The sequence below is a fragment of the Emys orbicularis genome, chromosome 25 (assembly GCF_028017835.1).
Source record: "Emys orbicularis isolate rEmyOrb1 chromosome 25, rEmyOrb1.hap1, whole genome shotgun sequence".
In the NCBI taxonomy this organism is placed as follows: Eukaryota; Metazoa; Chordata; order Testudines; family Emydidae; genus Emys; species Emys orbicularis.
Window position 1 is genome coordinate 1,349,500 of NC_088707.1, and position 14,869 is coordinate 1,364,368.

The 14,869-nt window shown below is 67.5% G+C and overlaps 1 protein-coding gene across 1 annotated transcript; it reads left to right on the forward strand.

Annotated features, from left to right (window-relative positions):
* Nucleotides 1–337: 337 nt before the first annotated feature.
* LOC135894604 (serine/threonine-protein kinase 17A-like) lies at nt 338–14,434 on the forward strand. Its single transcript, XM_065422739.1, has 7 exons — nt 338–432; nt 7,731–7,943; nt 12,012–12,156; nt 12,421–12,547; nt 12,914–12,962; nt 13,687–13,866; nt 14,155–14,434. The coding sequence occupies exons 1-7, from the start codon at nt 338–340 to the stop codon at nt 14,432–14,434; spliced, it is 1,089 nt and encodes a 362-aa protein (XP_065278811.1).
* Nucleotides 14,435–14,869: the final 435 nt, after the last annotated feature.

The following is a 14,869-nucleotide window of genomic DNA, read 5'->3' on the forward strand; positions in this document are numbered from 1 at the left end:
TCTGCAGCGCGGACCCCCCATCCCCAGCGAGCCGCCGCCGCCGAGGCAGGGGGAGGGACCGGGCCTGGAGCCGCCCCCGAGAGGAGGAGGCGCCGCCCGTGGCACGGGGCTGAGCGGCCCCCCCGTCCCGGCCCTGCCGAGCCAGACTTCGCTGCAAAGCGCCGGCCCGGCGCACAGAGCTGCCCCCGGAGCCCGGACCGACCCGTCCAGAGCCGCTTCCCCCCGCCGGGCCGACTCGCCTGGGACTGAGCCAGCACCGGGACCCGGGGTCTCGGCACCAGCCCCCGCCGGGCTCCGGGCAGCGTCCCCCGGGCGCCCCGTCGGGCCCCTGGGCAGCATGAGCCGCCCGGGCATGGCCGCCCCCACCCAGACCCGCATCCGCACCGACCGGTTCGCCGACAGCTACACCCTGCTGGGCCGGGAGCTGGGCAGGTGAGCCGGGGGGGTCCCTGTGCCCCCAGACTAGAGACCCCCGCGCCCCTCACCGCCCGCAGCTGCGAGAGGGGCTGAGTCTGGCAGGTGCGGAGTGTGTGTCACTTTGTACGTGTGTCGGTGCGTGAATGTGTGTGTGTCACCTTGTATGTGTGTCGGTGCGTGAATGTGTGTGTGCCATTGTGTGTGTGTCACCTTGTACGTGTGTCGATGCGTGAATGTGTGTGTGCCTGACCGCTCAGCTTGTGCGGGACTTTGTTGAGCAATGTGTGAATACACTGGGGGGATGTGTTACTGTGTGTGAGTGGCTCGGGTGTCGCCGTGTGTGTTACTGTGTGTGAGTGGGTCAGGTGTCGCTGTGTGTGTGTTACTGTGTGTCAATGGCATGGGTGTCGCTGTGTGTGTGTTACTGTGTGTGAGTGGCTCAGGTGTCGCTGTGTGTGTGAGTGGCTCGGGTGTCGCTGTGTGTGTGTTACTGTGTGTGAGTGGCTCGGGTGTCGCTGTGTGTGTGTGGCTCGGGTGTCGCTGTGTGTGTGTTACTGTGTGTGTGTGGCTTGGGTGTCGCTGTGTGTGTGTTACTGTGTGTGAGTGGCTCGGGTGTCGCTGTGTGTGTCTCCGTCTGGGGAAGTGTACACAAGCACTGTTTTGGGGCCTCTCCCCTCGGCTGTGCCCGCGGTGGAGGCTGTGAGTGGGCGGTGGGAGTTGGTAGCGGGCTCCAAGCGCCCGGGGGGCGATGCGTGTGTGTTACTGTGTGTGAGTGGCTCAGGTGTCGGTGTGCGTGTGTGTTACTGTGTGTGTTACTGTGTGTGAGTGGCTCCAAGTGCCCAGGGGGTGATGCATGGAGGCTCACTTGGGGCCGCACTGCGGGTGCCCAGAGGAAGGCCAGGGAGGGGTGAACAGACCTGCCCCCATGAACGTCACAGCCCAGGGCCACTGAGGCAGGGGCCAAGCCCGGGGCTGGGTGGGTTGTGGCAGCAGCGCTTGGCTGAGAGCCGGGGATGGGGGTGGTGGTGGAGTCACCAGATGCTGCTGTGCCCTCGGGGGTTGTCTCTCACTCTGCCGCCTGGGGCTGGGGTGGGGAGGCCGCCTTGCTGGCACCGCCAGCGTCCTCGGCTGACCCCGGGCCAGGCTTGTGGCAGGGAGCCGGCCACAGCACGGACTGGGGGGATGCCACTGAGATCTCCCTCTCCTCTGGGGCATCAAATAACCCCATGGGGGGGCACGGGAAGGGCCTTTCCTGGCGTCGCTGCCCTGGGGCTTCTGGCACCAGCCCAAAGTGCCCAGATCGGGCTGGGGAGCCGGGGGAGTGGGAGGGGGATACAGCAGCTTCTGGTGAAGGAAGAATCTCTCTTGTTGCACACACCACAGCCACACACCGGGGCAGAGAGCCCTGCCCCCCCCCCGGGCAGAGAGCCTGTAACACCCCCCCTGGGCAGAGAGCCCCGCACCCCCATCCCCCTGAGACCTTCCCCCGGCGCCTGGCTTTGCCAAACGCTGGCTTTCACGCCGCTGAAGTGCAGTTTGGTTGTAGCTGCCCAGTGCCAGGCGGGGGGAACCGGTTGCAGGGAGACCCCCCAGCATTTCAGTGCTCGGCAGACAGTCGGAAGCCAAGCACGCTGTGGTTTCTTGCTGAGAGCCAGTCGCTTGCTACCTGCTGATTTCCTGCTAGCCAAGAGGAGACAAATCTCCCTGACCTGGGCCCTGGTGGCTCTGCCCAGAGCAGGGTCACTGGGTGCTGAGCTGGTGACGTGCCCTATGCATAGCACGGGCAGCCACCGGCCTGGGGCAGCTCTCGGTATTTAGCAGGCTGCTGGCGCTCTGAAAGCAGCTCTGGATTCCCCAGGGCTGAGGCTGGAGCTGGTACCCACCCTGGCTCTCTTTAGCAGCACCGTCTGCCCGGGGCAGACGGCTGCAGCTGGGTTCTTGTGGCGGAGGCTATTTCTGAGCTGGAGCCTGGGCCGGGACTTGCCAGCCGCCTCTTATCCCGGTCCACACTGGCTGCTGCCCGCCCTCAACGGGGATAGTAGCACAGACCTTCCCGCCTTCCGACCCTGAGGACGTCACCCTGGGGCTCCTGTCTGTCTGTGCCTGTGGCACTGAGCAGCCAGCAGGGGCCAATGCAGCCCAGACGTGGCCCCTTGTTTCTGGCAGAGCCACATGATATGCCCAGCTGCCCCACCCCAGCATCTGAGCCTCACAGTCCCTGGTGGATTGTGTCCCCCCAGCCTCCCTGCGAAGAAGGGAACAATCATCCCCATGCTACAGCTGGGGCCTGAGGCCCAGAGGGATGAAGGGACTAAGCCAAGGTCACACGGGGAGTCTGTGGCAGAGATGGGAACTGACCCCAGGTCTCCAGCGCCCAGCCCAGTGCACAGTCCTTCCACCGCCAGGATGAGCAGCAAGAATCCTAGTGGGGGCTGTGCAGCCAGTTCAGCTCCCCGCCCCTCAGGAAGCGGCGCCTGGGGGAGCTCTTGCTCCCCATGAGCTTGTGAGTGAGAGACAAACTGCCCGTGGCTGTAGCCAGGCCCGGTCCTGGGCAAGCGTCCTGCAACAGCTCTGCTGTGCCCCTCTACCCCGACCCGCAGCCCCGGCTACCCCCCCAAGCTCCCTAGACACAAGCTCTGCTGTGCCCCTCTACCCCGACCCGCAGCCCCGGCTACCCCCCCAAGCTCCCTAGACACAAGCTCTCCTGTGCCCCTCTACCCCGACCCGCAGCCCCCCCCCCACCAGCCATTCCTGTTCTGGGTCTCTCGAGCAGGGACAGTACATCAGGCTGAGCTGGGAGGTGCATAAAGAGGAGCCGAGATGAACCAAGTCCATTCTGATGGGGAAACACCTGCCCTCACCCCAGTGGCTGGGCCCAGACGCCATTAGGTGGCACCTGTGAGCCCAGAGTGCTGGGTTCAAAGCAGCTGGGCCCTGCTGGGCTGCACAGCCCCATGCCCATCCCCTGGCACTGTCTGATCTGAGCGATAGTTCGAGGACCCACCTGGGAGTCCGGCTGAGCACAGAGCTGGGAGCTCGCTGGTTCCTGCATTTCCTGGCAGGCCCTGCCCTGGGCACCGAGGGAAGCAGGGCCTGGGGGGCTCCTTTCAGGCACCTAGCCCCTGGCCTGCTCCCTGCCCCATCCTCAGGAGCTCGCTCGCTTGCTGCCCCTCTGGCTTTGGGAGCACAAGCCATGGAAGCAGGTGGCGCATTTCCTGCAGGAGGAGAAGTTGCTCCAGGCAGAGCCTGTCTCATCTGCCCCAGCGTAGCACGGGGCACCCTGGGGACGAGCCCCACAGTGTGGGACTGCAGAGTGGGGGCTGGGCTCTCCCTCAGCTGCCCTGGCTGCAGGGGCGGCTCGATGTATTTTGCCGCCCCCAGCACGGCAGTGAGGCAGCCTTCGGCGGCGCGCCTGCGGGAGGTCCGCCGGTTCCGCAGCTTCGGCGTCCCCGCTGCCGAATTGCCGCCGAAGCTGCGGGACTGGCGGACCTCCCACAGGCATGCCGCCGAAGGCTGCCTCACTGCCGCCCCCCGCGGCTTGCCGCCCCAGGCACGCGCTTGGTGCGCTGGTGCCTGGAGCCGCCCCGCCTGGCTGCGGGGTCCAGTTAGGAGCAGTTGGGGGGTGGGGGTTGACTCCTCGTGCTGCGGGGAGCGATCAGGATGTTGTCCCCGCTGCTTCCTGCGGCGAGACGCACTCGTGCCCAATTTCCGCTCGCTTAGGGGCAACGAACGGCTCCCGCTCCTGGGGACCGGAGGCCAGGAATCCTGGGCCAGCCCAGGCTGGGCACACTGGGGAGACAGCAGGCCGAGCCCCAGGGAAGGGAGCACGTCCAGCTGGGTGGTGGCTGGAACAAAGGCCTCTGGGGCTGCCGGGAGGGTGTCGCTCTGGGCTGGAGTTCCAGCGCGGCAGCCCCTGCCCCACTGCTCTGCACACCAGGAGCTCCCAGGGGCCCCAGGCTGCATGAGAATAAACTGGAGGGTTCAGGCCCCCCCCGCTCCCTTTGTTATCAGTGGGATGGCTGGTGGGATGCGCTCGTATGGGGAGCTGGCCGGGGTGTGGTGGCAACAGCTGAACTGGGCACCAACCCAGCAGGGCTGCGGCCTGCGTGGAAGCCCCCCCCGCCCCCCCACTGCTGAGCCTGGCCTGGCCCAGGAGGGGGCAGAGCAGCTGCCGCCCATGTCTGCAGGACGCCCCAGGCTCAGGGAGGGGAGTGCAGCTGAACAGTGCATTAGCCTCGCCCCTGCCCCAGTGTTCCCCTGGGAGCCCTGGGACACGGGGCAGGTTGTGGGCTCCCAGCGGAGACTGAGCTGGGGTGTGTGAGAAAAGGACACCAGGGCTGGGCTGGCAGGGGGGTGCGGGCAGGACTGAGGGGCCCTGGCAGAGCCGGGGGTGGGGCGGAGCCTAGATCTGGGCTGGCAGGGGCCTGGGGGTCAGGACTGAGGGGCCCTGGCAAAGCTGGGAGTGGGGAGTCTAGGGCTGGGCTGGCAGGGGGCTGCGGGCAGGACTGAGGGGCGCTGGCAGGGGGGTGCAGGCAGGACTGAGGAGCCCTGGCAGAGCCGGGGGTGGGGAGTCCAGGGCTGGCAGGGGCCTGCGGGCAGGACTGAGGGGCGCTGGCAGGGGGGTGCAGGCAGGACTGAGGGGCCCTGGCAGAGCCGGGGGTGGGGAGTCCAGGGCTGGCAGGGGCCTGCGGGCAGGACTGAGGGGCGCTGGCAGGGGGGTGCAGGCAGGACTGAGGGGCCCTGGCAGAGCCGGGGGTGGGGAGTCCAGGGCTGGGCTGGCAGGGGGCTGCAGGCAGGACTGAGGGGCGCTGGCAGGGGGGTGCAGGCAGGACTGAGGGGCCCTGGCAGAGCCGGGGGTGGGGAGTCCAGGGCTGGGCTGGCAGGGGGCTGCAGGCAGGACTGAGGGGCGCTGGCAGGGGGGTGCAGGCAGGACTGAGGGGCCCTGGCAGAGCCGGGGGTGGGGAGTCCAGGGCTGGGCTGGCAGGGGGCTGGGGGTCAGGATTGAGGGGCCCTGGCAGAGCTGGGGGCGGGGCAGAGCCTAGATCTGGGCTGGCAGGGGGCTGGGGGTCAGGACTGAGGGGCCCTGGCAGAGCTGGGGGTGGGGAGTCAAGGGCTGGCAGGGGCCTGCGGGCAGGACTGAGGGGCCCTGGCAGAGTCGGGGGTGGGGAGTCTAGGGCTGGGCTGGCAGGGGGCTGCAGGCAGGACTGAGGGGCCCTGGCAGAGCTGGGGGTGGGGAGTCCAGGGCTGGGCTGGCAGGGGGCTGCGGGCAGGACTGAGGGGTTGGGGGCGGGGGGAAATCTTCCAGCCAGCATCATCATCTCTCAGTTTTGCAAATTCTCTTCCTGGCTGTTTACAAGCAGCCACCCAGAAGCTGTTGGAATCTCTCGGTTTTGGGCACGAAGTTCTGAGTCGGAACCATTTCCAAACTTTCTGGGGCCAAGCGGCTGTCGCCAGAGGTCGCCCTGAGAACAGCCGAGCGGCTTGGGGCTGGGCTATGACTGGCTCGTGGGGAGCCAGCTCTCCAGTTCTATCCAATGGTGCAAACGGGAGCCGCCGGGCGAGGGGCCTGTCATCTCTCGCTAGCCTCACCCAGGCCCCTTGTCTCTGGAGCCCGTAGGCAGGGGATGGGCTGCCTGGCTGCTGGGCCAACTCCCTAAAAGGGCCTTGCTGGGACAGGGCCCAGAGACTGCGTGTGACAGGTCGGGACTGGCTCAGTGGCCTGGCCTGTGACGCTGATTGACGCCCCGGTGGGGCGGGACAAGGGCTAGTTCCCTGGGTGGCTCCTGCTAATTGGGAGCAATTTGCTCTGGCTTCGTCCAGCTTTTCTTCGGGGCCAACGATGCGAGACCAGGGCGGGAGACAGGGTGTGCTGAAAGCTCAGGCTGGGCGCTGGCTGATGCACGGCCCGGCACGGCCCAGCGTGGGGCAGGCTGGCAGGGGTGAAGGGCTGCACGCTGGGGGCTGCTCTGTGCCAGGAGGGGGTAAAGCCCCGTCTCTCTCTTGCAGCCAAGGGGTGGCTGGGCTGGGGCTTTGCCTGGAAGCCGTCGGGTTCTGCCTGGGCTTTTGGGGTGGCTGGAGCCAGAGCTGGGGGGTCGGGGTGAGGTGGAGGTGGCTGCGATCCTGGGCTCCTGGGGGCTCTGGCTCGCAAGAGGGGCGGCTGCTGTCTGGATGCGGCTGGAGCCATGTGTGTTGGTCGGGACCCACATATGTGGCACAAAGCAGCCTGTGGGGGAAGCGGTGGCACATCTCCGAGCTCCTGCTGGCTGCTGCCCCAGGCTCTCCAGGGGCTTGGCAGGCGCAGCGCAAGTGGGCCTGTGCCCGCTCCCCTCAGGGCTGTGGTTGCGGCGCTGTGTGCTGGGGTTCTGGGGTGCCCCCAGCTGCCGCTTGCTCAGGAGCTGAGCCTGGTGCCCGGGCCACATGGTTCCCATTAGGCGAGGGGTTCCTGGAAACGGCAGCTGGGAACGTCTCTGTTTACACGGCGAGATCCTAGGATCCTGGCTCCTCCCTGCCCCGCGTGACCCTTCTGCCTGCAGGGTGGGAGCTGCCCCTGCCCCTGCTTGGTGACTCCCTGCCCCGGGTGCAAATCTTCAGGGCACTCACCTGGCAGGGGGACTGGGGACAGGCCAGGGAGCAGGAGGCCTGTTCCTGAACGTGCTGTGAATAATGGGGGTACCGGCCCTTACCCCGGCACAGGGGAGCTGTCCGGTCTCCGCAGTGCTGGGGGCTGGGTTGGCAGTCAGGGTGCATGACACTGAGGAGGCCTGTGCACCCCCTTCCCAGCAGCATGGCTGGTGCCCTGAGTAGAGCCATCTCCGCCCTCCCTCTGACCCAGGCCCCCCTACGCTCCCCACTGCCGGGCCTCCCTGTCAGCGCCAGCCCTGGGCCTGGCAACGCCGACAGGTGCAGGCCGTGGCAGGGGAGGCTGAAGTGCCTCCCGAATGCAGCTTAAACCCTTCTGGGCCAGCACCCTCAGCCTGGTTGCTCCTTCATCTCTGCCCCCCCAACTTCCTGCGGGGAGCTGGTCAGTCACAGGCTGGGATGGGGGGCGTACCCCCGTGGGGCAGAGGAGTGTGGGCACTACAGCCTGGGGGGGTTGGGCCCAGGGCCGGGGGGACCCGGTCCTTGAGTCGCGGAAGCTGCACCTTGTGACTCTCACAGCTCAGGGGCTCATGGGGGGCTGGGCCCCTGGGGCTGGCTGCGAAGAGATGGGAAGGGAGGGCGGGCAGGGGGGCCGTGCTGCGTGGGGAGGGGGTGTGATGATGGAGGGGCCGGGGCCAGCCCCTGCTCAGTTCCCTGATGGCTCCTCTCCGCAGGGGCAAGTTCGCGGTGGTGAAGAAGTGCCTGGAGAAGGCCACGGGCCGGGAGTTCGCAGCCAAGTTCCTGCGGAAGCGGCGCAAGGGCGAGGACTGCCGGCTCGACATCATCAACGAGATCGCCGTGCTGGAGCTGGCCGCCCGCAGCCCCCACGTGGTGGATCTGCACGAGGTCTACGAGACGCCCGCCGAGATCGTGCTGGTGCTGGAGTGGTGAGTGCCGGGCAGACGGGGCCCCCTCGCTCCTCGGCCCCACACTGAGCCCAGCGGGGTCCCCACACTGCCTCACCCCTCGGCTGGTCTCGGCCCCAGCCCTTCCATCCACGCCCCTTGCTCTGCGGTGTGAAGGCTGCAGGCTGGGCCCGTTCCCCGGTTCTGCCAGTGGGGTCGGCAGGGGCAGGACCCTCTACAGAGCAGGGCACGGTCTCAAGTTGCAGTGGGGGAGGTTTAGGTTGGATATTAGGAAACACTGTTTCACTAGGAGGGTGGTGAAGCACTGGAATGGGTTCCCTAGGGAGGTGGTGGAATCTCCTTCCTTAGAGGTTTTTAAGGTCAGGCCTGACAAAGCCCTGGCTGGGATGATTTAGTTGGGGATTGGTCCTGCTTTGAGCAGGGGGTTGGACTAGATACCTCCTGAGGTCCCTTCCAACCCTGAGATTCTGCGATTCTCCTTGGGGCTGCAGGGGGGCGTTTCTGATCAGGGCCCTGCAGCCTCCTGTGGCCTAGAACGTGCTTTCCAGGGCCCTAGAACAGCCTGTCCATAGAGCGCGGACAGGGGGTACCTGCGTCAGGGCACCAGCTCCCTGCCCTGCCCGGCGCCTGCACTTGAAACCTGCTGCCTCGGCTGGCTGCATGGCTGGGGCTGAGCGGAGCAGGAAGTGACTTAACCAGAGCGTGTCTGAGAAACAGCCTCAGCCCCGTTTCTCAGCTCCCTTTCCGGGCAGCTGCTGATCTCGGGGCCGCATCCTGCCCACACGGCTCCACCACAGGGCCCCAGCTGGGTCCCCAGAGAGCGCGGCTTCCTGTCTGGGGCCTTTGCACAAACCAGGCCAGGCTCATTTACCAGGAAAGAGACTCAGGTGATGTAGGGACGGCAGCGGCAGGAGAGAGAAGTGACGCTACAGGGACCCCCCTGCACACACCGCAGGGCTGAGGGGACCGTGGGGCTGACCATGGGGTGGAACGGAGCAAGGGGGACCCTGTGCTGTTGGCAGGGGAGGGCTGGTTCTATGAGCCCGGCTGCCCCACTGCAGTGGGAAAGGAGCCCTTGCTACTGGCAGGGCTTCTGGACGGTCCCACTCTCTGCCCTCCAAAGGCTGGTGGGGTGGGGCGGTGGGTGGAGGGGCGCCAGCCCAGCCTGCCTGGGGAGCACCCCCCAGGGAGGAGGGGGAGCTCGGCCTTCATGTCGCTGTAGGGACTGGACGGACTGAGGCCTGGGTGTGTTCCTCACTCAGGCCGGGTCGGAACTGGTGACCCAGAGGTGCTGGGACCTGAATCCCCCCTTGCTGGCCCTGGGACAAGCGGGAGGGGCTGGGCTGGCGCCGGCTGTTGCCGGCACGGGGCCGTGGGCACGTGAGGCAGGCTGGGCATCTGGGGAACGAGCACGTTGGGCGTGGATGCTACCCTGGGCCCCTTGTGCCAGTATAAACCCCAGCTAATGACACAGCTCTTGATGTGGTGCTAGCAGCAGGCACCTGACCAGGCAGCTGGGGGACCCCATGAGACCTGGGCCTTCCTGGCAAACGCACCCCTCCCCGCTGGGCACGTGGGTGGAAACAGAAGCTCGCAGCCGCTCCGGGTTTTTTCTGAAAGCGCCTTGCTGGGTCTTGGGTCCCTTGGAAAGGCAGATGGATTCTGCCCCCCAGCCAGCGCGCTGGGTGGCCACGGGGAAAGGTGCGTAGGTGGCTGTCTCTGAAACGCGACGCTAGCTCAGCATCGAGTTCCCAGAAGCAGCTGGTGGTTTCGTGCGCGTGTTTTTTGCTCCCAGAACGGGGCTGTGATCTGCTCTCGCTGTAACCACAGCATGAGGTGAGCAATGCAAACCTGCCCGTCAGCACGCTCCCTCCGCTCCTACAGCGGGGCTGACGAGCCCCAGCTGAGATCAGGGCCCCACGGTGCGCCTGTGCAGCGCCTAGCACAGTCCCTGCCCCACAGTTTACAAGCTGAATAGACAAGACAAGGGTGGGAGAGGACCAGAGGGGAAGGGACAGGCCCAAGGTCCCACAGCAAGTCAGGAGTAGAACCCAGGACACCCAGGCCAGGGCCCTCACCACTGGGCCTTGCTGCCTCTGATGTCACCTAGCGAGTCCCCCCAGATTTGGGGAGCAGCTCAGCCTGGAGTGACCCCTCCGTGGCCTGGCCCACACTGGGAATTGGCCCCAGTTCCTGCAGTCGCAGGACCCACCCTCCTTGCCTGTGCCAGCTGCTACCACGTTGCTCTGCTCAGGTGCAACCGAGCGCACAAAGCCAGCACACTAGGGAGCCAGCCCCCTGCAGCCCAGGAAACCACGATCTGCCCCCTGCCTTCCCGGCTTCAGGCGGGTGCCACAGGGCGTGGCTGAGCGTGGCACTGCAGACACTTCCTGTCTCTCGGGCTCACTCCTCCAGCTGCCTCATTCACAATTCAGTCCCCTTCCAGGGTAACTGAGGCCTGGGTGTGTTCCTCACTCAGGCCGGGTCGGAACTGGTGACCCAGAGGTGCTGGGACCTGAATCCCCCCTCGCTGGCCCTGGGACAAGCGGGAGGGGCTGGGCTGGCGCCGGCTGTTGCCCGCACGGGGCCTCCAAACAAAACCAAGGCTGCATTCACCCCACTTGGGCTCCCTTCGGCCAGTCCCCTCAGCATTACCTCGCCGTCTCCAGAATAGAGCCCTGCGTCCCAGGCACCTTCCCGGAGCCCCCAACAGCCTGCTGCAGCCCCTCCCTCGGGGCCGTGCCCAGCCCAGCTGCTCTCTGTGGTTCCTCTACTCAAACTCCAGGGCCATCACCCCTCTGATCCCGGCCAGCTGGGGCCAACAGCGAGCCCAGCCCCCTTTAAAGGGCCAGTCAGCCTGCACATTGTGGTCTCCAGAGGGGAAGTCTGGGAAGAGGCTCCTGGGGTGGCAGGGCCGGGGATGGGCAAAGACCCCCCGTCCCGCTGGGGCACCTGGGTTCGGGCCTGCTCTGAAGCTGTATCCGACCCTTCCCACCCTCGCTGGTCCCGTGGGTGCAGGCTCTCCAGAGAGGTTTCTGGCTCTCCCAGCTCCTGCAGGCCAGCCCCTGGCTCCTCCCGGCCTGGCCACGCCTGGCCCTGGGACCCCTTGCCAGGAGGCTGGGAACAGCCCTACGGGCCTGTTGGCATGGAAATGGCCCCTGCGGCTCCTGGTTAATCACTGGCAGAGGCCGGAGGGCGCAGACACCCCTGGCCTAGAACCAGCCCGGCTGATGCCCAGGGACATGCAGCATCCTGGCTGCTTGGGGGCACCTCAGGGTCAGCCCCATGGGCGTGAGCAGCTCCACGGGCCGGTGCCGTGCGCCCTGCGCCCCCTGCCAGGGGCCTGGAGCCGGGGCTGGGACAGGCAGGGCCTTGTCGGGCTGGGTGCACGGCCCTGCCCTCTGGGCGCTGGGGCTGCGGTTACATAACCAGCGAGGAACAGGTTGGGTGCTGGCACCGCTGTTCTGGGCCAGGAGAGCGACCTGCCAAGAGCTGTCTCCTGGGATCCCGGTAGGGGGAGGCCGGGGTACGGGGCCCCAGGGTGGCTGTGCTGACGCAGGGACTGAGGGTGGAGCCCTTCCCCGAGGAGTCCCCGCCCGCCGGCCATTTGTGAAACGAGCAGACAGTCAGGATGCCTGGGTTCGATTCCCGGTGCTGGAGGGGAGCGGGGTCTAGGGATTAGCACCGGGGTGGAGGGGGAGGCTGGGAATCAGGTGTCAGAGCTATGCCTGCACTGGGGAAAGGGGGGGTTAGCGTGTGCTGGTGCTGGGGGGTTAGCATGTGCTGGGGGTTAGTGTGTGCTGGGGAGGGAGGTTGTTAGCATGTGCTGGGGGTTAGTGTGTGCTGGGGGAGGGAGGTTGTTAGCATGTGCTGGGGGAGGGGGGGTTAGCGTGTGCTGGGGAGGGAGGTTGTTAGCATGTGCTGGGGAGGGAGGTTGTTAGCATGTGCTGGGGGTTAGTGTGTGCTGGGGGAGAGGGGGTTAGCGTGTGCTGGGGCGGGGGGTTGTTAGCATGTGCAGGTGCTGGTGGCTGGGGGAGGCATTTGCCAGCAAGGCTCCGTCCCCCCTCACCTGCCACCCCTCCCCTTCAGCGCGGCCGGCGGGGAGATCTTCCAGCAGTGCGTGGCGGAGCAGGACGAGGCCTTCACCGAGCAGGACGTGATCCGGCTGGTGCGGCAGATCCTGCGCGGCGTCGCCTACCTGCACCAGCACAACGTCGTCCACCTGGACCTGAAGGTACCGGTGGGGCCGGGCGGTTACTGGGGGCCTCCCCCCGCTGGGAGCAGAGTCTCTTGGGAGGGCGGGATGGGTGGACACAAGCTTGGAAAGGGCTGGTTCCCCCAGGGCTCCTGGAACCCCCCCTCGTCCCCGCGGTGGTGGTGGTGGTGGTGGGGTCCCTCCCAGCCCCCGTCCCTGCAGGGGGAGCGGAGCGCCAGCCCTGCCTTGTCCCGGCCCCAGGGTCCCGGCCCTCTCGGCTCACACCCTGCCCCTGCCCTGCAGCCCCAGAACATCCTCCTGACCAGCAGCAGGCCCCTGGGCGACATCCGCATCGTGGACTTCGGGCTGTCGCGCCGGGTGGACGCCCTGCGGGAGGTGCGCGAGATTCTGGGCACGCCGGAGTACGTGGGTACGTGGCCCTGCGGCGGGCAGCAGAGACGGGGGACGGGGAGGGGGGGGGACGACACATCCTTGTTGGGCTGCAGACATTGGTCGTGAATCCACAGGGGTGAATCTGCCCCGAGCGCCTGGGTTCTGAGCCATGTGCCCAAGGGCCCTGGCACCTCGCTCCAGCAGAGACGGGGACTGGGCATGGGTCTCGCCACCCCCCCGAGCCCGTTCAGCCCTGTGCTGAGCTCGCTGCGCAGTGCTGCCCCCTCCAGTGCCCCCCACTCCCGCTGCCGGCCTGGGCGCCCTCCTTGCCCGGGGGCGGAGTCGCTGGCACAGCCTGGCACCAGCGGCAGGGCCCGTAACTCCCCTACGTTTCCCTTTGCAGCTCCCGAGGTCCTGAGCTACGAGCCCATCAGCACGGCCACCGACATGTGGTAGGTCTCTGGGGTCCCTCTGCCCTCTCCTAGGGGCACATGTCGGGGGGGGTCTGTCCTTTCGCCTGTGGGGTGGGGGCAGGGTAACGGCACACGGGGGGCTGGTGCAAAGAGGCGGGGGGGGGGGGTGTTTCCCCGCCGCAGGTCACCAGGTAGCTGCAGCGTTTGCTCGCAGTGCGTCATCCGCGGGGCTGAGTTCCTGCTTGTCCTGGCACGGGGCACCCTGGGAGCCAGGGCGAATCTCCCCTGCCCCTGCCGATACACTGCCCCCAGAAACCGCTCTGCCCTGCCCCCAGCGTCCTCGGCCCCTCACCCAGCTGGAGGAGAGGCCGGGGAGCCCACAGTGTGGGTGCAGTGCCCGCTTGTGGCATGACCAGTACTGCAGTTGTGACCCGCTGAGGGGGGGTACAGGGCTACGTCCCCTCCATGGCCCCCTTCAGCCCCCCCCAGGCCCTCCCCAGCCCTGGGAAGGAGTCTCCGCCCACGGCTGTGAACCTGCCAGCGTCCGGGAGAGGAGCGGGGGCGAAGGGGGGGTCCTCGGGCCTCCCTGGCCACAGGGGCCGGGCTCAGCCTGGGGAGGGGCCGGGAGTCTCATGGGTTTGACCTTGGCCGCGGGGGCTGCTCCTCCTCCCGTCACCCACAGAGCAGGCGGCTAGCGCCGATGGGATCCAGGCCCTGGCCCACTGGGTTCCCCGCTGGCTCTGACCCCAGGGGCTCTCCCCAGGAGCGTCGGGGTGCTGACCTACGTCATGCTGACGGGCGAGTCGCCGTTCCTGGGCGACACCAAACAGGAGACCTTCCTGAACATCTCGCAGGTGAACGTGCAGTTCCCGCACGACGTCTTCCAGGGCATCTCGGACCAGGCCATCGACTTCATCCGCTCCCTGCTCGTCAAGAACCCCAGGTACCCGCCGCTGCCCCCTGGCCTTGTCACGCCAGCCTCAGGGGCACGTGGCACCCGGGCCAGAGCCTCCCGCCAAGCACGCGCTCCCTGCGCCTGGGGAGATCGGCCCTGGAGCTGGCCTCGCACGTGTCGCAGCTTCGCTGGCTGCTGAGGTGTCGCCCTGATGCGAGCGCGGGGCGGGAGGAAGGCTGGACTCTCGGGGGCGGCCATGCGGGAGGGGGGCAGTCGCAGGGGTAGGGCCGAGGACTCCTGGGCTGAGAGCACTAATCCCCTCCCTCCTGCCTGCAGGAAGCGGGCCAAGGCCGAGCAGTGCCTGCAGCACCCCTGGCTGGCCCCAACCCCGGCGCTGGAGCTGGCATCCCCAGTGCGGGCTGAGCCGGAGCAGGCCCCGGCGAGTGAGGGCGGCAGTGGCCCCGAGGAGGACGAGGAGCTGGTGCTGGTGGCCTCTTACACGATGCCCTGCCCCTGTCGCCAGCTGGGGGGCCTGGAAGTGCGGGAGACGGAGCTGGCTGGGGCGCGGAAGCCGTTCCCAGCCCTGCAGGAGATCGCCCAGGAGCTGGTGTTCTGAGCCGACCGCTCGCATCCCCTTTGCCTGTTGCCTTGGAGAGCAGTGCGCCAGACTCGCCACAGGCCTGCCAGGCACATTTCCGAGCCTGCCCCGGAGTTGGGGCCCCTGGACGCGAGAGGGACGGGCCCCTGGAGGGTGGGAGGCTCCCTGGGAGCAGGAGCAGCTTTGCCTCAGTCCTGGGGGAGCCAGACGGGCGCCTGGGCCGCTCTGCCCCGCAGCCACGGCTGCTGTGTACATAGCGCTGCAGGGGAGGACGGAGCCTGCCAGACGGGATAGGGTGGGTCACTGTGTGGGAGGGGAGCCCCCCAGTGTCAGTGATGGGGGACAGGAGCACCCGTTACCAGCAGGAGCTGGTTGGGGGATCGCTGCCCCGCACAGCTGGACGAGGCAGCGGCTGCAGGAAGAGACCGAGCCCCTGTGACCTCTACAGGAGAC

Bases quoted from the DNA above. Each gene is read 5' to 3' on its own strand.
- LOC135894604 (XM_065422739.1), top strand. From the start codon at position 338: ATGAGCCGCCCGGGCATGGCCGCCCCCACCCAGACCCGCATCCGCACC. The intron at 433-7,730 runs GTGAGCCGGGGG...TCCTCTCCGCAG, and splicing joins CTGGGCCGGGAGCTGGGCAG to GGGCAAGTTCGCGGTGGTGA. The intron at 13,867-14,154 runs GTACCCGCCGCT...TCCTGCCTGCAG, and splicing joins CTGCTCGTCAAGAACCCCAG to GAAGCGGGCCAAGGCCGAGC.